Source organism: Haemaphysalis longicornis, unplaced genomic scaffold (assembly GCF_048455015.1).
Source record: "Haemaphysalis longicornis isolate Haplotype H1 unplaced genomic scaffold, Haemaphysalis longicornis Haplotype H1 scaffold_6, whole genome shotgun sequence".
Classification (NCBI taxonomy): domain Eukaryota; kingdom Metazoa; phylum Arthropoda; class Arachnida; order Ixodida; family Ixodidae; genus Haemaphysalis; species Haemaphysalis longicornis.
In genome coordinates, this window is record NW_027526407.1 from 188,253,948 (window position 1) to 188,278,422 (window position 24,475).

The 24,475-nt window shown below is 45.9% G+C and overlaps 1 protein-coding gene across 2 annotated transcripts in view; it reads left to right on the top strand.

Annotated features, from left to right (window-relative positions):
* The window catches only part of LOC144142119 (putative phospholipase B-like 2), a 41,918-nt gene extending 17,671 nt beyond the window's left edge, over positions 1–24,247 (top strand). For both annotated transcript variants that reach the window (XM_077673522.1, XM_077673523.1), the window contains 2 exons: positions 17,478–17,640; positions 24,015–24,247. In XM_077673522.1, the coding sequence (XP_077529648.1) occupies positions 17,478–17,640; positions 24,015–24,179 (328 nt within the window). In that variant the 3' untranslated portion in view covers positions 24,180–24,247. The remainder of the gene's footprint in view (positions 1–17,477; positions 17,641–24,014) is intronic.
* The last annotated feature ends 228 nt before the right edge of the window (positions 24,248–24,475 follow it).

Below are 24,475 nucleotides of genomic sequence, written 5' to 3' on the forward strand. Positions count from 1 at the left end.
AATCCCCTTGGTTATTTCTACAACCCAGACCACAGTTCCAAACTTTTATTTATTATTTATTTACAAATACTGCTGGCGAGGGGCTAAAGCAGGAGGGGCAAGATGATAGAGTTATTATGCAGAACATTTCAATACAACATCAACAAAAGAATGAAGCAAATAGAAAGCGGAAAGCGTAACATTTTTAAATAAAATCAATGAAAGGTAAGAGTGAGGAGGGAAACGTGGGACAGTTTCAATAGTTAGAAAAACACTTTCAAGTTTCGACGTAAATAATTTCAGGAGAGCGTAAGCTGCTTGCAGGCAAACCGTTCCACTCTTCAATGGTACGAGGAAAAAAAGAAAATTTGAACAAGTTAGTACGAGCAAAATATGGTGTTAAAGAAAGTGCGTGTGAATGCCGGGTCTGACGTGTTCTTAGTGGTGTGAGGTAGGGGTCAGGGTTCAGAGCAAGATTGCGGTTTCAAAGGAGTAACAAAAACTTTAGGCACAAGAATCTTCGTCTTGACTGCAAAGATGGGACACCATTTGAACTGCCTTGTCTCCCGCCTGCTTCTTGCCTACTTTAGCATTGAAGTCTCCTATGACTACGGTATACTGTGTTTTTACTTTAGCCATTGCCGATTCTACATCTTCACAGAAACGTTCAACGAGCTGGTCATCGTGGCTCGATGTAGACCCGTAGCCCTGTACCACCTTGAATTTGTGCCTCTTATTAAGACTAATTACAAAAACGGCTACCCTTTCGTTAATGCTATAGTATTCGTCTATGTTGCCAGGTATGCCGCAAGTGACAAGGCATTCCCCTCCCAGTTCTCTTCTGTCCACTAGACCATGGTAACATTGGACATGTCTATTTTTCAACGCCGTAAAGCTTCATCTTGTCCTCCTAACCTCACTAAGCCCTATTACATCCCATTTAATGCCCTCTATTTTCTCGAACAAGACCTATCTGCCTCGCTAAAGTTCTGTTAAACGTTGCCAGGGTCAGATTTCAATGGTGCCCGGTCCGGATCCAGGAATTCTTAGCACCCTCTGCTGCGTCATAGGTCTGTTGCTTCCCAGCCGCTGAAAAGTGGGGGCCGTGGGTTCATTGGCGTATTCATGGGAGGTTCATGGGTACTCATGGGTGGCCAATCACGCTCTGGTGAGAGAGTGCGTTGCCGGCAATGGTCGCCGGGATCAGGCCGCACTTCGAGCCTCCTTCTGCAATTCCATCAACACGCGGATTTTTTTTAATCCGGTGGGAATTTTACGGCAGCGGGTTTCGAACCATGGTCTTTCTACACGGGAGCCGTACAGAAGAACCGTGGTTCTTCTCCACTAATATATAGCAGAGGGTAATCTGGCGCCACGGTATAGGCAAGCGGCGCTTCAGCGAGCGTTTCATCATGTACTGGGCAGTCGAGTTTCCCTTGTACTTCGCATGACTCATAAACAGGCTCAAAAGGTGGCTCTGGCTGCGAAAAGCCGACGCCATGACTTTAGAAGGTTAATCAAATTTCTTTCGTTATTACAAAACCTAAGCTCTAAAAGATTGATTCGTCAGGGATTATTTCGAAGCTGCATGCAAAGCGAACAGAAAAAATAAACGTTATAATTTTCTGTTGGTTTGGCGTGGAGAAAAAAAAGACGGCATTTGGCTAGCGAAGCTAAGTACGCGGGGAACGTCGCTAGCTTCAATGGCGGCGCCAACGTCGTCCCGGAATTGCAGCGCCAGATTTCCCTCTAGTGCACATTAGTATGAAACTGTATGAGTACGGCCCCTAGTTTTGTTTGATGGTATCATTTGAATGCTGCAGTTGAATGCTGACGTGCACTGATAACCACGTTTTTTGTGCTTGCTAAAATTGCGTCATTCTTGTCCGAATTACTTCAATAAAAGCACAATATTTGAAAGTTTTTAACACTTCCGAAGTTTTTTGGTTAAAAGAAGTATTTCATAGTTGTAGTGCAGCTGAGGGAGTTATCAAAGGCAAATTTTTTTAAATAAAAGAAAGTTGTAGTCCGTATTCATGATCTCTTTAAGCGAAGCTATGGACGCTACGTCAAACTTTTCCGGACATGCAAACGGTTGCCAGAACCGTGAAAACGCGTTCGCAGTGTTTGACCTCACCCATCAGCTGAATGCTTGCTTTCTCCACATGAAAATAAAATCCTCTGATTAAATGAACAATCCCACAGTTGGGATTGTTGGGAGAGTCACAGTTGGACTCGCTTTTTAGTAGTAGAGGGCGTCTGAGACGCTGAAGTATTTTAAATGGGTAACTTTCACAAACATCCCTTTTAAACCGCCTTTTAGGAATTTTGTGACGCCTGCGGCGAGTGGAGTGGGATGATCTGCGAAGAACGTGCTCTCATGTCTTTCAGCCTTTCTTTGGTGATATCACATGCACTTACTAGTGCTCGCCCGAATTTCTATCTTCACTTTCCATCGTCTCCTTGGTGATAAGTGTACTGCAACCGAAAGAATCTAAAAGTACGAAACAACTTTACTGGTTCCTGTTTATTGGTATCTTCCCTTGTTGATCTCGCTGAAGTTGTGTGAGCGCTCTTTGTTGCCGAGGCTCGTAGCACCGTCAACATTATGGCACAATAAACTGCCGTTGAAATAAATAATGCATAGAAACCCCTAAGAAAGGGATAAGCTGAAAGAAGTACGATCAATAAAACGACCTCAGCAACGGCTCCACAAAAGTGCAAATGCTTTACATATTTTTTTTTCAGCACACGATTGTGCAATTTTTAGTGCAGTGTAGGTGAACTATCACATATGCGCAATGCCCGTACCAGCAATACACAAAAAAGTGTCCTTCAAGGGGCTATGAAGGCAAAATACCCGTTTGTTTTGCTCGAAAGATTTTTTTATCTATAGTGGCCCCAGCGCTTGTCCGGAAGCAAATGATGCTTTATTTATACCGCCGCGGTGGCTCAGTGGCTAAGGCGTTGCGCTGCTGAGCACGAGGTCGCGGGTTCGATTCCCGGCCGCGGCGGCCGCTTTTCTGATGGAGGCGAAAAGCAAAAACGCCCGTGTGTACGAGATTTCGGCGCACGATAAAGATTCCCAGGTGGTCAAAATAATCCGGAGCCCTCCACAACTGCGCGCCTCATCGCCTGCATTGCGTCGGCGCGTTAAAGCCCACAATCAATCAATCGATGCTTTATTCACTGCGAAATTAATCATTATAAGTAAAAATGTTGATTCTCGTGCCAAACTTTTGTTTGAACGACGTTGTAATGACATCACAAAGCCTTTTAGCTAAACTTGCTGTGGAGCGGAGACTTGCTCACTATAAGTTAGCCTAGATAGCGCCACCACACCACGGCAAGGCGTTTTCTGCCTTTGGTTTGTTTGTGAACGTATTTAAACCTTGCTTGTTTTTGTTCATGGAGAAAATAACTGTTTCGTGAAACGTGGTGCTCGTTGACAAATATGGTCGCAGAAGCTCCGTCGCTTGCGTCATTCGGCCAGTGTCGTCTGAGACAACCCCAAAGCCCCTCAGTGCTGTGCACCTAAACGAAGCATAGTGCGCGCAGTACCTACAGCAGTATGCATCGGTACTTCTTTGCTTACGTGTGCGTTCGTAACGTTCACAGTTTTTCCACCATTCTTACTGGTATAAAAAGCATGTGCCTTAAATTTAAGCGCAAATAGCTCCTCCGTAAAGCTTATAGCACTGCCTAATTTCCATTTGCTTTCACCGGCCTCCGCCAATACCACGGCTGGCTGGTATTACATTGTAGGTTCTGTTGCGGGCATAGTGGGTCGCATGGCAATTTTACGTACGGAGTATCTTAGCACCGCACAATGTCCGTCCGCATCCGGGCGCATAGCATTTACAATAACAAAAATGCACACAGGCACCGGCACCGGAAAGATTCAAGCCTGTGTGTTGTAGCCCAGACATAGTTAGCGTCAGTCGTCTTACACATTGGGCTACTACCGTGAGTAAGTATCCAAGAGTCAAACGGCTTACTCTCTCGCCTGTAACTGTGCGGAGTACCTTAGGACCTCCCAATGTGCGTCCGCGTCCATCCGTGTGCACACCAGCATCAAGCGAAAATCAAGAGAAATTTGATTTAAGCCGTGAGTTGCAGTTTCATTTAGGCAATAATCAAGGTTAAACTCACGGCTCAAAACGTGTGACGGTCGGGGTGCAAATGGGATGTCACTCGGGGAGCAACTTGGATGTCAGTTCGAGTCCCCGTACTCCGCACCCTCGCCATCATCCAAGGAGTGGAGATGGTGCCATTTTTATCCTAATTATAGAGCTTTTTTTAGCGAAGCTTAGGTTAAAAGTGGTGTCTGCCTGATTCTAACGAGGTCATCTTTTGAATTAACCAAACATGTATTTTCTCTTTTTGGCCCCTTCAAGCTTTGCAAAAACTTTTTGCAGTGGTTGAACGCAGTACACCGAGTTTGTCGATCCGAGAGCGTGCAGTGAACGCGCACAATATATAACCGCAAGAGAAGCCTTCAGCGACTCGCCGTCGCTATTTCGCCTGGCTTTCCAGCTGCCGAAACTCGGCATTAGCTCAGCGAGCACGCGCACGTGCGTTCACGGTACCGCCCCCGTTGTCGTTCCTTCGGGCTGCTTGCACTTCAGTGGAACGGACCAAGGGCGGCCGACCCATGCGCACCTGGCGTTGTATGAGCCAACCTCCATTTTGCTTCTCCAGAGAAATAAACCGCTTGTGATTGGCTATGGTTGGATCTGGTGAGCCACTTGTGGGAGCAGGGGTGTTGAAGAATCTCAAAGCCGAACGGAAACAATAAAAGCGAACTGTATATACAGTAAGTACAGTGCATACCAAGCTTTAACATGGTGGTGGTGGTGGTTCCAGTAAAATGGCGCGTACCCACTCACAGGGATCGGCCAGGAAATGGGTGCCTCACCGAAGGAAATTAGGTAAATTTTGAAGGGAAAGAAAAATTTTTAATTATTAGGATGAATCAGCAGTAGATGAGTAGAAAAATAAAAGTAAGGAGATTAGAGAAAGAAAGAAAAAAAGGTAAAAACGAACACCATTTAATGAAAATTGAAGTAAGAAACACGAAGAAAGTGGTACAGACGAAACAGTGAGCTTGGCGCGCATATTCTTGACAAGAAAATCCAGTTAAGCTAAATGCTGTTTAGCACAGCAGACGGCCTGATTCCAGGATGAATGAGTGCAACGCACTGCAAAGATCTCCGTGGCAGAATACCAGTTCCTTCGCCCCGAATGACAAAATAACTGTAGCAGACAGCGGGAGGTTTAGCCGGCTGCATGTACTTTCTAAGTATCTTCGTTTTATCGAGGAGAACCGTCGGCAGGAGAAGAAGAAATGGTCGATTGTTTCTGGTTCTTTGCAAAAGGCGCATAACGGCGACAGGGCCAGATTAGAGCGGTGCAAGTAATAATTTAAATTTGGCACGCGACAGCGAAAGCTAGTGAGGGTTACTTCACAAGCTCGCGACTGGCTAATGCTGCACTTCCATGAGTACCGGAGGTGCTCGAGCTCCGAGTCGTCGTAAGTAGAATCAGGCAGACTTTGAAGTAAGCACAGCCTACGGAAGCGAGCCGAAGTTATGAGGGAAATGGGCGGCAGAACCTGCACTACTGGACCACCCAATGCCATTCCCGCCAGAGCATCCGCCGATTCGTTAAGCCAGATACCTGCATGTCCAGGTACCCAGACCAAACGAAGTTCACGAAGGGAGGAAGGCGCTAAAGAAGCAAGGACTCGACGTAGGGGGGATGAAGTTGAAGAAGTAAGGGCAGAACAAACAGAAAATGAATCCGTGAGAATTATTGCCTGGCGTTTCGAGGAACCAAGCTTACGAAGGGCCAAGACTATTGGGAGAAATTCTGCGTGGAAAGATGTAGTAAAGTTAGGCAGCCGGAGGGAAAAGGCCCAATCTAGACTGGGAGAAAAAATACCTACGCCTGCCCTCTCCTCCCGGAAAGAAGCATCGGTTGCAACAATAGCGTGGAATGGGAAACCGTTCAGATGATCCTGTAGGAGGCCTGTTAAAAGGTTCACAGGGAGTAATTTCGCATTAGAGGGAAAGATTTAATCAAAAGAAATATCTAAGTGCGACACTCTGTCAAGTACTGGAGCCGACAAGAGGGCCACATTTAATGGGCCACGCAGAGATTGTACAAAAACCGCCTGTGGATGTTTGAACCGCGGCCATGAACTACCGAAGAACAGCGAGGGCCATGTAACGAAGGCAGTTTGCGGCCTGGATATGGGCGATTCCATGACTCGTAAAAATACATCTACGGTGAGGGCATGCATGCGTGAGACTAATTGAGGAATACGGGCTTCCATGTATAAGATTTTAATTGGTACATAACGGGGAAGACCCAGACATAAACGCAGAGCTTGTCTTTCGAGCATTATCAACGGGCGAAGTTTGTAGTGGGGACTCCCGGAGAATAGCACACATCCAAATTCTAGAATTGGTCTGACGTACATTTTGTAAATCATTAGTAGGGTGTCACGACGCATGCCCAATCTTTTGTGGCTTAGCCCTCTCAAGAATGACACGGCCCGAGACCCTTTAGTAGTAAAGTAATCTATGTGTGGACGCCAATTGAGGGTATATTCGTATAATATACCCAGATATTTTAAGGAATTGACCTCAGGAATATCATGAAGACTGGGATATGAAGACTGGGCTATGAAGACTGGGCCGCTCACTGGAAATGAAAGCAGAGCACATTTGTTCACATTTAGGGTCAAGCGAAGGCCATCCAGCCAAGCCTGTAAGGCGCTTAAGTACTACTGCATACGCCGATACAACGTGTGTATATCCCTGTCTGAAGTGAAAAAGGCAATATCATCATCGTAAATATACACCTGAATGTCTGGATTTACCGGAACCGAGCTCATTAAAATATTGAACAGCACTGGTGAGAGAACAGAGCCCTGGGGAACACCTCGAGTTTGACTGTATGTTGGAGAGGACAGGCCGTGCTGTGAACAAAAGAATTTTCTATCCGACAAAAAAGTGCCAATCCACGAAACAATGTAGTCTGGAAAAGGATAACGCTGGATTGTGTCAAAAAGAATTCCGTATTCAACGCTATCGTAAGCTTTAGCAATATCCAGGGTAAACAACACGCCCACTTCTTTACGTTGGCGTGCCAGCTGAATGCAGCTTCCAAATCAATGTGGGCCGACCAAACTGAGCAGCCAGGCCTGAATCCTATCTGTTTAGGGTTCAAGACGTTCTCGCGTTCTAAAACGTTTTCAATTCGATGTAGCAAGATTCTTTCTACTAGTTTTACGAAATTCGACGTGAGGGCTATGGGTCTGATATTATCTAACGCGTATCCAAGACCTTGTCTTTTAAGGAGGGGACGATCTTTGCCAGCCGGCACTCAATTGGAACTCATGAATGCTGTAGGGAATGGTTAACCACTTGTAGCAGTGAGTCGGGACACTCGTTGAACAAGAGTTTTAGCATGTGGGCTGTAATACCATCCGGTCCAGGAGCCGCATCAGGGACACGGCTCAAGCCCTCGCCAATCTCCTGAAGGGTCACCTCCTCAAAGTTGTCTTGACAGAGTCTCGTAAGGACTGGTGGTAATGCCGAAGTGAAACGTGCATGTAAGCCCTGCGCAATCTGGTTAATAAAATCCTGGATTTCATCCGGGGAGCTGATAACTGATTCAATGTTTTACTCTGGAGGAGGCGCATTCCAACTGCGCAAAAATCGAAATAGGTCGAAAGCAAAAATCGAAAGCAAAGCGGCGCGACTTATACTCCTCTTTTGCCTTATTGATAGTCCGCTTAAATATAGCGCGGACGAATTTGAAGCTACTCCAGTTCGCAGGGCACTGATTGCGGAGCAGTCTTTTCCACGCAGCATTTCTGCGTCTGTGTGCATACGTACACTCGTCGTTCCACCACGGGCTGATCGTATCCCTAGTTACCGAGACTGTGAATTTGCAACTCACGGCAGCATCGTTAATCGAATTTAAAACCTCTGCGGCCGTATGCTTTTCATCCCCTTGGGCCATCGTAGACAGGGCAACTTGTAATTCCTTAGCAAAGCGGTTCATATTTACGAATGCGTGTATTTTGCGGCTGGGAGTACGCACGCGGCATAAAATTTTGAAAAGCACAGGAACATGATCACTATTGGTTGCATCCGAGATTGTTTCCCAATTGACTACCAAGCCTGGCTTTGAAAGAGTCAAGTCCACAGCCGAGCGGGATTGACCCCTCACGCTAGTTGCCACACCAGAATTGTAGCATGCCATGTTGTTGTCACCAATCCATTCCCACAACCGGCGCCCACAGGCATCTGTACGGAAGTCCCAGGATACATGGTGAGAGTTGAAATCACCTCCGAGAACGCTGTAGGGTTTGCAGGAAGCGAGGGCTGCGTCCGATGGTCTCGTAGATATTACTCCAGATGGGAAGTATGCGTTGATCACAGATAAGGGAGCAGTATTCGGGAGATAGAGGTCAACCCCGAGGATTTCGCAGTCACTTGTCGACAACGTGAACGAGATTGACGCCCTGTGGCAAAAGGCGGTTGAAATTAAAATTAGCAAACCTCCTCCCCTACCTTGGCGATCCAAGCGAAACGATCTGAAGTTGCGAACAGCGAAAGATTTTGAAGGCGATTGCCACGTTTCCTGAAGCAGAATAATGTCCGGGGATAGCGTAGAAATTTGATGCGAAAGATCAGGAGACGAAGAGATTGCAGAGCGGCAATTCCATTGCAGGACGCGTATCCGCCCTATGGCGACTGGAGCTCTGCCGAAGCGATGGCCTCTTTTAAGATGTCTCCAGATTTTAATGACGAGTTATGCCCTTCTTAGTTTTGGATTTAGGACCCTTGGCTGTTTTAGCATCTGCGAGAGAAAGAGTCCTCTTGTTTTTGTATTGGGAAATTTCAATACTGAGTTCCATGTCAGAAGAGCTTTCATCAGAGGAGAGAGGAATCTGGGGGGCACTCGCGATAGCAGCAGACTGGGCTGGGTGGTTAATCTCGGCCTCGGGGGGCGCTGCAGCTTTGTTCAAGGAAGGGCTGTCTCCGGATGATTTGTTATCCTGGCGACCCTGCACCGAAGGATTGGCAGTTGTGGGGAAAGAATGAACTGAGTTCACGACCGGAATCTGGGACTCAGAGGAAGCATGGAGGAGAGGAAAAGCCTGTATAAACTCTGAAAGCTTTGCCGTCAGTAGCTGAATTTGGGCCAGACACTGAGACATTGTTAAAACCAGTGGCTCTACATGCTTTGCTACTGCCTTCTCCGCAGCCGTGTTCATCATGTTAGTCAGAGACGACTCCGTTAGAGGGGTCTGCTTGGAAGTGACTCCTGCGTAGTTAAGCGAGCGTTCTTTGACAATAGCTACAGCTTCCCCGCGCGAGCACCGGCGCTTCTCAATGATTTCTACAATGTTCTCTTCCTTTGCACGTGCCACACAGCTTACTGAGTCTGCCGCGTGAGCCTCCCCACAAAAACAACATTGATCATCTCCAGTGCACTCTGAGTCCGCGTGCCGTTCCCCACACCGACGGCATCGAGCCGCTGATTTGCAGCCTCCCTGGCTGTGCCCATAGCGCCAGCATTTGTGGCACTGTAGTGGCCGAGGTATGAGAGGTTCAACCCGAAACAGAAGCGGCCATACTTTAATTTCTGAGGGGCATGACCATGGTGACCGAGAATCTTCCGTCTTTCTTGTCTTCGTCTGTGTCCTCCGGGTGCCGTCACGCCGAGTTTCCCTTTTTTTCCACGCGCTGGCCCCCGTACGCCAGCACCACTTTCAAACATATCACAGTTCCTGGCAATAACAAACATCGGGAATTCCAGCCGCCGATTGCGGATGAAGAGGAATGGGAGGGGGGTTGGAGGAAGTTTTAGCGAACGGTGCCAACAGCAGCACCGACGGTGACACGAGTCAACCAATACAAGCTTTTCTTGAAAATAGCAAAAGAAACCGACAGCCACGCGGATAATTGATCCGCATTTCTGTGCACACAGAGGACGTGAAAAATAAATCGTTGCGACAGCTAAGTACAGTCATTATGTACTTCGGACGTCCGCTAGAGCTACGATCAATATGCACTGCCTGCCAATATTACCGCATGTACGCCGACCGACCTGCATGCGGGTACCTTATCACAGAACGCCGACGGAAAATCACCATCAACAAAAGTTGACGCCAGCACACTACCCAAGATAGCATCAATACTTCACGTGCGGCAATACATCCACCGCCGTACACTGCTGCACATGTTTGTGCTTCCCCGTCATGATCTATGTTCTGGTTTATTATTATTGCTGCTTTCTTATGCGGCAGGATCGCAACAACTGCTTAAAACTATGGGTTACTTTCAGCGGCTAGGCGGGCAGGTTTGCTCTACCATGGGTTCAAATGAACCGACATGACTTTACTGTTTGTTGTCACCAGTGCCAATTATGCTAACAACACGTTGAATAGATCGCAACAGTGTTTTTGCTTGACATACCAGAGGACTGCCTCAATGTCTCAACGAACGCGGTTTTTTAAGTCAAAGTCGTGTAAAAGAATTACAAAGATTTTTGAGCCGGTGGTGAAAGGTAGAAACATCTCAGATTCACTCAACTAATCACCATCACTAACACGCAACATAGTTTCTGGTTGTTGAATGTCCTGAAGGCACGCCGCAGCAGGTAGAAGGAGTTTACGTATGCACATATTCTCATACCGTTACGTTCTGTTAGAACTGCAACCGGCGAAACTTTCATATTCTCGTTCTTTGCAATCAATTCAAATTCATGTTATTGGGTTTAACGCGCCAAAGCTACAACGGGATATGAAGTGTGCAGCCTTAGAGGGCTCCGGAATAATTTTTGCCACCTGGCTATCTTTAGAGTGCGCTGAAATCACAGTGCCCGGGATTTTTCGCTTTCGCCTCAATCTGAAACACTGTCGTGCTGCCAGGATCGAACTCAGGGAGCAGAAGTCCAACAGAATCAGCCAGCCTTTGAAAACGTGGTGTCCACCTCACCGTGGTGTCCACCGTACTTACTCGCGTAATAATCGCACTTTTTTTTTTGAAAAATTTGATGTTAATATAGGGGTGCGTTTATTGCGCGGGGTGAATTTTTTGCAAAACATTTTTGAGCCCAGCAAACGCAAGCACTTTTTCGGTAAAAATTTGTACAATAGTTCTCAAGAACATAATAAAACTAATAAATAAAATATTATAAAAACTCCGCACACCGCCGCCAGCCGCTTTCCAAAGCGACGGAAAATGCAGTGTTTGAAAGAATTACCAAACACGCCGGTACGAGTTACCTTCGAGTTGGCAACACTTCAACTGTAGTGCCTTGAATATACTGCGTATTCTAGGCACTATAGTTCAACCAATAATGGCTGCCCCTGTTACAGTGCCGGACACCAAAACAGTCATGGCGGCCGACTCAGCAACCTCAGCGTGTTTTTTTTTCTGTGTATTATCACTGTATTATCCGCATTTAGTGAGAGTTTCCTTCTCATCAACATTGAACGCATGCTTGCCGATACCGCTAATATCGGCAAGTCTGCCGCAATAACGTATCCACGTCCTCTTCGAAAGGGAAAGAAACAGAGGCACGCATGACTATCATCAGCTAGACTTTGTACACATACGACATATTGCTGCGGCTAGTCCAGGGTGCGTTCATTTGCGCGAGAAATTTAAAAAATCGAACTTCAACTGCATTCTTACGGGGTGCATCATTACGGGAGTGGGGTCATTATGCGAGCTAATACGGTAAATGAAGAGCGTTGTGAATGCACTTTGTAATTATCAGCAAATTTTTCGATGAAGTGGCAGGGCAAAATTTTTAATTTTTAACGCACAATGGGGCATCAAATTTCGGTCCCAAGATCAGAATCCCAAAGAATTGCCTCCTCTGCACCACACGCAATTACACTTTTCGTTGAGGAGATGAGTATAAGCTAAGCCGACCTTGCTAGGTATACATCTTATGGCTGAATCACATCAGCGGCAGCGCAGTTTCGATATTTCTATTTGTCATATCTTCTGTATTTTTTTTCAAATAAGCCCCTGCAACAACACACTGAGGTTATCCACGCGTTAGGTTGGCCAGTAGTTAATGAAGGATACTTGCATGATCTTGCAAGGAATGTTGCCTTGCTTGCTTGCCTCCTTCCTTACTCCCTCACTAACTTACTCCCTTACTACCTTGCTCCTGTACCTTACCGTGCTCCCTTATCTGGCCTAACCAGCCAGACGGGTCATTTTTAAAGTTCCTGCGTTGGAAGGCTTACTTGCGAAGTTTTAACTGTCATTTACTTCCGCATTTTCAACTGTCAACTGTCGTTTCCGCTCCAAAGTAGTAAACACGCGTCTGGAGTAAATGCTCAATTTGTGCTCAACAGGAACCGAGCGAAAACCTAGTTGCCATTGTGCAAAAGATCGGTGTAGCTGCCGGTGAAACAGTGTCGCCAAATGACATAGACGTATGTCACAAAGTTCCAACCAAGAACCTTGGCAATGTAAACATGTAAATGTTGTCGTTCGATTTTAACGCCATCACAAGCGAGACCAGTTTCTCCAAAAGGCACGTAGGAAGCGTCCAACAAATAAAACCCTTGAACTAGGATCGGATGAGTCTATATACATAAATGAACACCTATGGCCTGGAATGAAACGGTTGCTTAGAATAGCGAATGCACGCAAACGTGAAAACGAGTGGAACTTTGTGTTGGTAAAAAACGCCAGTATCTGCCTGAAAAGCAGAAAAGTCGCCAATAGTTGCCATTATCACCGAAAGCGATATCAACAAGACGTGCGCGGACGACGCTGCGCATATCTCTGACATAAGCCCAGAAGTCGCCCGTACTTCCTAGCGCCAGTGAAAGCGATAGACAAAGTAACGGTGCACATAATCCCGTGTAGGGTCATCTGTCCATAAACCGAAAGCACTGCAGTTGCCTTATGACCACCGATTACATCCTGCCAGAAAACATTGTTTCAGCCGCTGGAGACATCAATCTAAATAAATGCCTGAAGCTTTTTCATCTAAACGCCCGATGACTCAGAACAAAACGAGATCATGTCTCAGCGCTATTTGAGGCATGCAACATAGAATTTTATGTTGTAATGTTCACCGAGACTTGGTATACCGAAGACACAGACCATTACATACTGCCCGGCTACAGCCATTTTTATATGAATCGCATAGGCAACCGTAGAGGCGACGTATCGGTTCAAACAAACGAAATTGTAGTCATTCCTCCATCTCAAGAACCTTTGAACTCAATACCCTGAAGAAGGATCATATATTATTTTTTTTATCTACTATTACTCTCCTTTTCTTCACTACACCTACTACCTTTTTCCCCCTCCTCCTTTCCCCGCACAGTAGCATGCCGGCGAACTGATGTCGGCAAACCTCTCTGCATTTTCCTCTTTAATAAAGAGTCTCTCTCTCTCTCTCTCTGTCTCTCTCTCTCTCTCTCTCTCTCTCTCTCTCTCTCTCTCTCTCTCTCTCTCTCTCTCTCTCTCTCTCTCTCTCTCCCTCTCTCTCATTCACGTCTTCGAAATAGTCTCTGATTACAACCAAATCTAAGATAGTTATGAAATTCTTTGCATAAACTACGGGAAAGAACTATTTGCTGTTATCTACCGCCTGCCAACTGTATGTATTGCTGCTTTTTTCCGCTTCATTGATTGCTTATTTTCGTATGCAAATGACAAGGGTTGCCTGGTACTTCTTACGGGAGACTTTAATATCGATGTATCGAAACATTCTGGCACAAATGCTGATTTTTTGGCAATCCTTTAGTGCAATGGGTTCTACAACGTCATCACACTACGAACACGTGTCACCAGCTCAACGAGTTCACTTTTTGACATGTTCATCACAAACTCTTCAAGGAGTCGTAACATATATGGGGACATGAGCTCCGGCGTAAGTGACCACAAGCCAATAATCCTTTTTGTCGATAAGCATGGCGCTAGCTAAGGTGCGTGGCCTAACAAAGCCCCATACCGCGCAACGTCACCAAACACACACATTTAGAAACAATATTGACGGAGTACACTGGGCTGAGATCTTCGCCATACAGGATGTTAATTTGTCTTATGATGCTTTTGTAGACCTTTTCAAGGCACTGCATTTTGAATATTGCCCGCTGAGACAATATCAACAAAAAAGTGCGAAAACCGTGGATCAGTCTGGATATTGTAAAACAAGTTAAACTAAAGAACAAACTTCACCACGCATTTCTCAAATCCCGAGAGCCGCCAGCATGCACTGAATTTAAAATTTTTCGAAATATGCTTCACAAGCAGAACGAGAAGGCAAAGAAATATTACTTTTATCGCATATTTGATAGTGACTGCCTCCACAGAAATGATGTGGTGTGGAGAAAGTTAAACCAGGTAATCAACTGGAAACCCCGAGCTATTCGCCTGGAAGAAATGGTAGCTGATGGTGAAATTCAAACGGAGTAGAGCTATCGGACAAGTTTAACAACTTTTTTACCGGACTTGGTGGCAACGGTGAGGTAAATAACAAAGAAATTTCGCATAATATTCCTGAAACTAAAAATACAATATTTTTACGGCCAACAGATAATTCAGAAGTTGTTGTCGCTTTCCAATCTTAAAAATAGTCGATGCAAAGATGCTGATGCCCTTGAAATTAGACATCAGTGACATCATAGCTTCCGCACTAACGCATATTTTCAACGTTGCCTTGCAAATTGGCACTTTCCCAAGAAATATTCTATTGGCTAGAGTAATGGTTACGTACAAAGGGGGTGATGAAAACAAAATAGGCAACTACGGAGCAATATATATATTACCAGTATTTTCTAATGGTTTGGAAAAGATAATAAATGTTAGAATCAAAGCTTTACACAAAAGTACAATCTGATCACTGACTGTCAGTACGGTTTTATGGCAAGTCGCTCGACGGAATCCGCCTTGTTAGCCCAGAAGGAAGCACTTTTGGAAAACATAGAAAATAAGCTAATGACGTGAGGCATATACATAGATTTTAGCAAAGCATTTGATAGCGTTAATAATGAGCTGTTACTCGCTAAACTGGACGATACGGTTTTCGGGGAACTCCCATGGCACTGGTGTGGTCATACCTAAGCTCTCGAAATCAGTTTGTACAAATTAATGAATAAAGATCTCGCACTCGTCAAATAACTGCTGCGGTGCCACAAGGTAGTATTCTAGGACCGGTGCTTTTTTATTTTATATAAATGACATTGTACGTAGAGACACCAATAATATGTTCATTATCTACGCTGATGACTGCACTGTACTGATCCGCGGAAAGGATTTGCCAGAAATTTCGCCCAATGCAAATCGCATTTTTCACAAGCTTCAAAGTTGGTCCAAACTAAAGTCTATCCCTGAATAAGTAAAAAACTAAGTGCATTCGTTTTCGTTCTCGAGGTATATCTCTTCAGATTTACAAAAAAGCGTTACAGTGGGACTCTATACAATAGATATCGAACATCTATAAAGATACTTGGTGTTATATTCTCCGAAAGTATGAGTTGTAATGGCCATATTAATTCTATCTGCTCAAAAAAACTGACGGTTGCCAGTGTCATTAGCAGACACCGCCGTGATCTCCCAAATACCATCAAGATCCTTTGTACAACTCCCTCCTGCAGCCCACCTCAATTATTGCACATTAGTATGGGCAAACATCACTTCACAGGACTTACAGAAACTAGTACTAATACACAAAAATTACACCATCTTCCAGTGGGTAACCATGAAGAGTATGCGAAGCGTCATAGGGGTTCCGTGTAGGTTCCATTGTGTTGCCGTTATGTTGTTCCATTAATCGGAGCACGAATGGGAACGTAGTGTGAACCCCCATGTAGAGACAGAGAAATGTAGAGACAGCGAAGAGACCGACACCGGCGTTATCTGATCGAACACCTCCTGGTTCTCGTCTTTTTTTATTGCGTGCTCACGCTCCTACCCCGTTGCCCGACCTCTTCCACCTCTTCTCTGGTTGAGCTGCAAGGCGCGTGGCGCTTTCCGCCACAGCTTTCCCACGGGAAATTCAACATCCTCCTCTAAAGTTTTTAGTTCGTCGTTTCCGTTGACGTTCAGCTTGGCGTGCATTCGTTGTATCAGTAGCTTCTTGACGTATTTTGGAGGTTTTCTGGCGAAGTGGGAAGAGCGCCACGTACCTCTCGTTGCGGCCAGAGAGTCGTGGGGTCAAAACCGGGCGCCGCTAACTATTACTTTTTAAATAGTGTAGTGGGAGAGGTGCGGACAGACGAACGACGGACGACGCAGCTGAGAGCAACAGATGCTTCACATCTAAAAGGCCGTTCGGGCTATGAAATAATATCTCGTACTTAGAGCACACTCAGGCACTTCTTCAAACGCAAGAATTGCTCCGTGCCGGTGATACATACAATTATCAGCTACTCCGCAGCTACAAGAAAGCATCGCAAGGAAAACAAAGTTCTTTTTTAACTGAAGCTCCCGTGACAATGACTCATAACCTTTATTCTTATCGATACCAGTCCCCGTGGCAAGTTCTATTTTCACGTACTGACTACGGGGGCCAACAAATTAAGATCACCCTGCCTATTGTACTTAACAAGTTTGACCATGAACAAATCAACATTTTAGTGTTATACAATCAAGGCATTTTTTATCTATTTTAGATGATAAAATACGATTTCAGTGCTGCGAACACGATAGGTTTTCTTTTGCTGACGTTATAAAACTCACAATACTTGTATGGTGAACGTACTGGATCGTAATTCCTTTTTTGTACACTTTTGCCTGTTGCAGTTTACGTATAAGTATATTTTAGTACTGTACACTGTATGTACTCTTGTCGTGCAGCCAAACTGATTTTATCATATTTTAATATTTTATATTCCTCTAACACATCACAAAAGTATTGTTCAGAGAAGTTTTATACATATACCCTCTAAGCGCACACGCCGTTCATTGCTGGACGGGGGCAAGGGCCCTGTCAAGCTGCTTCCTGCAGCTTTTTTCCTTGCCCATTCGATGTACCTTTTTTTACTTGTATGTAACTGTGAGTAAAATGAACTTTGATTTTTTTTATTTTGATTCGATTATGCTCCCCATTTTCAATGGAGGCCCTGCAATTTATGGCGCCCACTGCTGACACAGCACGGTCGCAAATTTTTTTTTATATGAGGAAAACTCCTATCTCATTGGGATCAAATAAATGCTATGCAAAACCAAAAGTAACTGTAGCAGCAACAAACCGAACAAAACGACAGCACCAACAGTGCGGTCAAGAACAAACCTAAGTCCAGCAAAACCGCACTACGCGTGTAGACCTGCTCATCACAAATATACAATACATAAAGTATTAATGGCACAACCATGAGGAATGTTCTGATCTGTTTGATCATTCAGCCATTCCAAAATGTATAAGGTTTTCTAATGTTCTAAAAGGCACCTGTCGTTAGTGATGCAAAAACCTTATGACTCCTGCCATCGCAGGTTCAACAACTTCGAGCATGACCCCTTGGCTGTGTGTCCTGACTGCGATCCCAAGTACAACGCCGAAAACGCCTTGTCAGCACGGAGTGACCTCAATCCTCCAATGGGCAAATATCCCTTTCTGGAGATGGAACACCGGCCGCACGGCGGAACCGACGCCAAGGTAAGTGTGTCCCAGCGTCGTCTCCTAACCATCATTTAAAGAGGTGCGGCAGAGGTCAGACAGGTATTAAAGACGATAGTCTTTCTTGAGTTACGTAAACGCAAGAATGTTTGTTTGCCTGTCTGTATTTCCCTCGATTCTACGGCCAACCAAAAGGGAAAAGAATTCTTGAACGAGGTGTTTGCATAGGCAGAGCATTTCCGTAATACTCCATCTGGCGGCTCTGCTCATGCTTGTCAACATTTTTGAGCGAAAATAAAAGATTAGGAATACTTCAGGCAAAATAGCAATGCATACGTGATAGCTGCAGTGTTATTTTAAATACATACACTGCTACATTATTATTGAGATAAAAAATAAATAAACATGCCTTGAAAAAATATCTTGACGCAAGAATACCAGAAGCTGTTACGGGCGCCTTGAGCCGGAATTACAAAACCTCTAACCGTAACAATAGGTTCGAGAAGATGGCGCGAAAGCAGTGGACCACGGAAAATAGAATTGGGTTGAGCTGGGTTTATCATTGGAGAAGCGAGGCTGGAGGGTAAAAGCGTAAGGGACTAGCGGGAAAGAGGAATGACGCGTTTAAGTGGCAGTGGTGGGAGAACACGGTCGTCTTTCGACGACATCTGCGGCGAAGGAAGGAGATACACGGGCACTTTTTAGACTTGTCACCGATATGGCATGTTCGTAAGTAGGAAGGCAAGCTACGTGACACATACGCCGAAGGAGTAGGCAGTCGAAGAATAGCTGGTGTGCATAAAGGCCTTCCCAGGAGCACATGGACCAAAATAGAAGCCCTGTGCCAAGCAGAAAGGCTCACTGGAAAAGCTGGTAGAAGCGCACGCTGCGAACTAATTTTATACCCAAAAGCGATTTTTTTCTATTGAAAGCAGCTTGCAGTTTGATGTGGCTGATGTCTATGCACGTTTATTGGCAGTGCTCAACGCCTAACTGATACGATCAAGGGACTTCTGAGTTGAATAGAGTGTGGAAGGATTGAAGTTTGAATGAATTCCTTCGATCATCCCGAGAGGTGCACATGCATATGTTCTTGTGACAATGGCGCCTTTGGAAACACACTCAGAAAATACGTTGCCAAATTACTTTTGTTGGTAATTTGGTGGTAATTGTTGGTAAGTGAGAGAAATGAAGAGAGCAGAAGGCGCCATCGCCTTTATCTTTATATCGCTCCATAAATAGCCTTCGACGAGGTGGTGGGGGTGCACTAATGAGAGGAGCACCGGTCAGGTTGCACAACGACGTCATGCGGGGGCCTGTAGACTGAAGCTGATGTATAAATTTTTAAACGCTTGGCATAGGGTTCGACAGAGAGAGAGAGAGTGAGAGAGAGAGAGGAACCACTTTATTTCTGGCAACTATGATTATGCGGAAGGGATAGCTGCTGCCTAATGGCCTGTCCGGCCGCGAGGGTCCTTGCAGTTGGAGTTTCCTGAACCACCAGGGGCAAACCGTACTGGGTGCCGCAAAACTCCCGGTTGGAGAGAGAGAGAAATGAACCATTTATTTGAAATGAAAGGTCTTCATTGGACTAGGGTAGGTTCCCTCCTTCCAGCGCCCCTGTTTCGTCTGCCCCAGTCTTGGCTATAAGATCAGATACTTTGGAACCCCAGGGTTATAACTGGTCATAGCTGCCTCCCATAGCTCTTATAACTTAGTGTGGCTGTTTACTGAGGGCCATATAATACGACAACCCCAGGATGCATAGAATAGAGTGGATATTTCACCGTACTCATTACATGCGTTTGAGAATTTCCCAAGGAACATGTTCGATAGTCTGAGGATGTTCGGATGGCTATTCGTCTGTATTTGTCTGAGAGACTGATGCTCTGCAGCTGTTAAACTTTTACCTGGTGGAGGAAAGCGAGCTCTGGCTCTTCTTTGAATGTTGTGTCGCGAGGGGTGATGAAGCTAGAACTACTGGCTGAGCCGTTATTAAGTACTCGCGCAGCTTGGTCTGCTCTCTCATTACCCTCTAGCTCCTCGTGTCCCGGTGTCCAAATGATGTTTTGGAAAATAGTGAGAGGTAAACTTTTGAGAACCGTTCGTGTATTCGGCCATTTATAATGTTTCGTACAGCTTTCTTGCAGTCCGTAATTACTTGGAGGCCTTTTCCTTGGAATTCTCCATACTTTACGGCCAATAGAAGGACGCCACTTTCAGACTCCTCTGTGTTGGCGTTTGAGGCAGTCCCTGATTTTTCCTTCTTGGTCGACGATGACTAAGAAGGCATTGGTCTTATCGTAAAAGGCAGCGTCAGTATATACAACGTTTGGGTTTTTCCCAACTTTCTCCGTTGGAAATTGACCCTGGCTTTCCTTGTCTTTGTGCACGTTTCTTAGAATTGGGAGCGCTTTCAATTTCTTTTTGGCGGCGTTGCTGAGGTCTTCTTTGTCGACAATTGATTCTACATCTAACCTGGAGCCTACTCTTTGCACAATGGCCCTGCCAGTTCTCGTCTTTTGCCGCGTTTCCTTTTGTGAAACAAGAGTAGCTTCACAAATTTCTTCAAACGTGTTGGACACGCCGAGATTCATAGGTTTCTCATTTGCCGTAGGGTTGGGAAATCCGAGAGCCGTTTTGTATGCAGTACGCAATATATTGTTGGTCTGTTCCTTTTTCTGCCTGTTTAGAGAGTGAAAACGCAGACGTAAGCAACTCTGCTCACTAAGAATGCATGCATGATACGCAAGGTTTCTTCTTCATTCAGCCCTGCTCTCTTTCTGGTTACCCTACTAACTATCTTTGCAATTCTCCGCGTGGATGTTTTAAATTTTGCAATTGTGAAGTTTGCTCTGCCATTGCTTTAAGCATTTCCAAGGATTCCTAATTTATCTTTCTCTGATACTTCGTGGTCCCCAAGCTTGACTTTTATCTCCCCTAGGCTCCTACATCTGATGTCGCGAACTCTGATAACTTCAGATTTTTCTTGTGCGCACTCAAGGCCATTATCCCTTGCCAACATTTCACCGCAGTCTGTGGCTTCTTGGAGTGCCTGTTCTTTTTGAGCCAGGGAGCCTTTAGTGGCCCAGATGGTTATGTCGTCGGCGTACAAAATGGAACCTATGTCGGGCATGTCTTGCAGTTTTTTTGCTATGTTAGTCATTGAAATATTAAAAAGCAATAGGCAGATAATAGATCCCTCGGTGTTCCTTTGTTTGGCATTTTGAAGGAGTCGGAGTGAACGTCTTCAATACCAATGGATGCTCTGCGGTCTGGTCAGAAGGCTTTGACATAGTTGTATATCCTTACCCCGCTGCGCAATTCGTTAAGTGCTTGTAGAATGGCCCTGTGGGACACATTATCAAGGCTCTCTTTAAATCTAAGGCCAAGATAAGCTCCTCGCCTCCTCTTGGGATGTTCTGTCGCACTTCTTCCTTGGGGATTAGAAATGCATCCTGCGTGCAGACGCCCGTTCTGAAGCCCAACATGGTATGTGATATAAGGTTGTTGTCCTCGACTGACACTCTGTTCAAAACGACTCCCCAGTTATTTTCTCCTCGTTTTTGGGTATTGTATTGCTGTAAATGGAACTTTTGCGTGTGCGTTTGTGCAGCTTGACTGGGTGGGGGAAATGGTGCGCTTTTACTAAGAGCCCAATATTAGCGGCAGCGTACCCTAGCGACGGATGTGCTGGAGGTAATGCCGGCGGAGAGGTCGGCTGTGCTCGGCGACTTCTACATATGTTGTAAGTGCATATCGAAACACCGTTGAAACACTGTGGTTAAGGGTAAGGTGAGGCCCTGCTCGGCTGGTAAGTTCTAGAGATTAATCATGGGACGCCTCATTAGCTAATAAAAAATACACGTGCATTATATTCAGCGAACATATTGATTTAATCACCCCCATGCTGTAGCACCTGCCCAAAAGACCCAAACTACCAATCGACTGCCCCAAAAGGCCAATTTAAATGTTACTATCATAAAACAAGCAACGAGAGCAGCCTTAGGATTACAAAGGAGTACAAAGTACGAAGGACTACAAAGTACAAATACCTGAGTGTGCACCTTACGTCATCTCTATCCTGGATCCCACACATTTTCATCTCCCCTTATGCTTCACGCAAACTTGGGTTCCTGAGCCGAAATCTTCAGTTCGCATCTTTTGATAATAAAAAGCTGGCATACCTAAAATTCGTTCGCCCTAAGCTGTAATACGCGTCATCTATTAGGAGCGGAGTACCTTAGGACCGCACAATGTCAGTCCGCGTCCATGCGCATAGCATTTACAATCGTAAAAAATCACACAGGCACCGGCAGGATTCGAGCCTGTGTCTGGTATACCAGACATAGTTAATGCCAGTCGTCTTATCAATTGGGCTACGACCGTGAGTTAGTATCCGAGAGCCAAACGGCTTACTCCCTCGCCTGTAACAGTTCGGACTACCTTAGGACGCCCCAATGTCCGTCCGCGTCCATCCGTGCGCAGACCACCATCAAGCGAAAATCAAGCGAAATTCGATTTGTGCCGTGAGTTTAAGTTTCATTTAGGGAATAATAGTAAAGATCGTTTCCCCGAAGTACGGCGTCGATCAGGAACCCAATCGCCCGGGCTCCGGTTGATTTGGCAGGAGGCTAGCAGGGCGATGGTGTTGAAGTTCTTAGAGGTGGCGGTCGAATTGACGAACTCGAGGCGTTGAAGTTGATTAAGTGAAACGGAAGTTTATGTACAGCTATTTACAGTAGGATAACTGGGTACATGAGTAATAAAAAGAAAAAAACTTCAAACTGCAGCTAGACGCTAGCTCCGAGTGCGCACAAATCACTCGATGTCCTCAACTTCGTCCAACTCTCCTATTCTCGGAGCCTACACAAACCGCTCGAGAAACAACGGTCGAGACCCTGTCTCGCCGCAAGATACGTCTAGTTGCCCTGTACGGCGCTGCACCCTAAACCTCCGACACGATCTTAACCTCGACTAGAGGGCTCACAAATCCCAACCTAGCTTCAACGGTCGAGACTCTTTGTCCCGCCGGGACCTGCCCAGCTCGGAGCTCAGACAAGAACGATTTCCAACGGCCATGTTCGGCCTTATAAAACCTCAAGATCACCCTCTCTCGGGAACGCCCCTGTAGCGTTCGTACACGCGTAAGGGAGTGCTCAAATTCACGTTGACAGCTGTCACTCAGCACGCCACGGAATATTCAATGAGTCGCCGCCATCTCTGGGTCAACGGACCCACCGCGGGCCAGCAGGCGCGTACGGTAACCCCGAGGGGTGAGAGCGAAAGACGCGACTGTGCGTCATGCTGACCGGGCGTGTCAACAATAGAGACTCGTGCGGCGCTCGTCCCGATGCCGGTAATCCCACCACCTCCGCGCGTCGAGCAGACGTCCCTGGAATCCAGCGGCGCTGTCTGCTTTCTCAATGGGGGATTATCCTTGAGGTATGCGGTGGGCCCGACAATCCGTCTCCCGTGCACGCCGTGGCGAATTGGCGATGACTGCAGCGCAGTGTTGGCAGTGCTACGTCGCTAGACAGTGCGGCGGGTTCTCACGCGCAGCCCGGGCGCCTGGACGCTAATCTCATAAGTGGACCTTACAATAATCAAGGCGCAACTCATCGGCTCAAATCGAATGATGGTCGGGGCGCAAATCGGATATCACTCGGGGCACAGCATGGATGTCATTTCGAGTCCCCGTACTCCACACCCTAGCCAACATCCACGGAGTGAAGATCCTGCCATTTTTGAAATCCTTCGCAGTCATATCTTTCTAACCATTTGTAATCAATTCAAAATCGCGCCGGTGGTTTTATCACGCCACAGTACTCGAACGAAATAAATGTCACATCGCTCAAACAAACACTCCGTATTCTCAAGCTTGCATTTCGTCGCATTATCTCTCGCCTGCGTCTTCTCCGTGCTTTCTATTACCCTCCTGAAACAAGACACGCTTTATTGATACCACCGTCACGAACGTCATCCCGTTTGAATCACAATCATCCCATTGCCCGAATCAACTGCCATACGTCATCAATGAACTTTTCTTTCTGTCCTTGTGCTATAGTGATGCGGAATACATTTCCGGATAATATCGCCTCATGTAGCAATCACACCACTTTTCGTGAAAAGCTAAACCGTCAAATTGCTACGCTACCGGATTTTCTGTGATTAACCCTGTTTAAGCGTGTGTAATGCTGTTCCATCCGATAAGTTGTGTTTTACCTGTGTAATCTTTTAATTATTTTTGCCTTACTTTTTCGCCAACCTTGTTTGTTGTTCGTAAGATATATACCTCGGCCAAGAGGCCCTCCCTTATATAACGCCCTCGGGCTTTTAAGGTGGAAATAAATGAAATAAATGAAACACCCTATGAACAACGTTTTGAAAATAGCTGCTCTCAACTGGCGCAGGTGGTGAACTCCACCATGATGTCCAGGCACTACATCTGGACTCAGTGCGGCCCCACCTGGTACGACGGCGAGTTCTTCGTCTGGAGCCTGTCCCCGTTCCCGCATGTGCCGCATGCGGGGCAGCCTGACGCCTGGAGTTTCCTGCCCTTCCTTCAGGACTGGTAGCCTCCCAGTCATCGCGGTTGAACGCTACGCCTTTTGCCTTTGGGGAATAAAGATGAAGAACGAATTCGCTTTTGTGTCCTCCTGCCTGCAGAAAAACACTAGTTACATTGAAGGAACTCTCCAACGCTTCCGATGAACGATTTAACTCGTTCCTTTCCGACTGAAAACACTGCGAAAGCTACAGTTAGTGCCAGCCCGGAGTGGCACTGCGCAGATTGCTCGACTGAGCGGATCAGCCTCGCATTCTTCTTGCTTCTTGGCTGACTTTTTAAAGTGGCCATCGAAAATACCTTTCC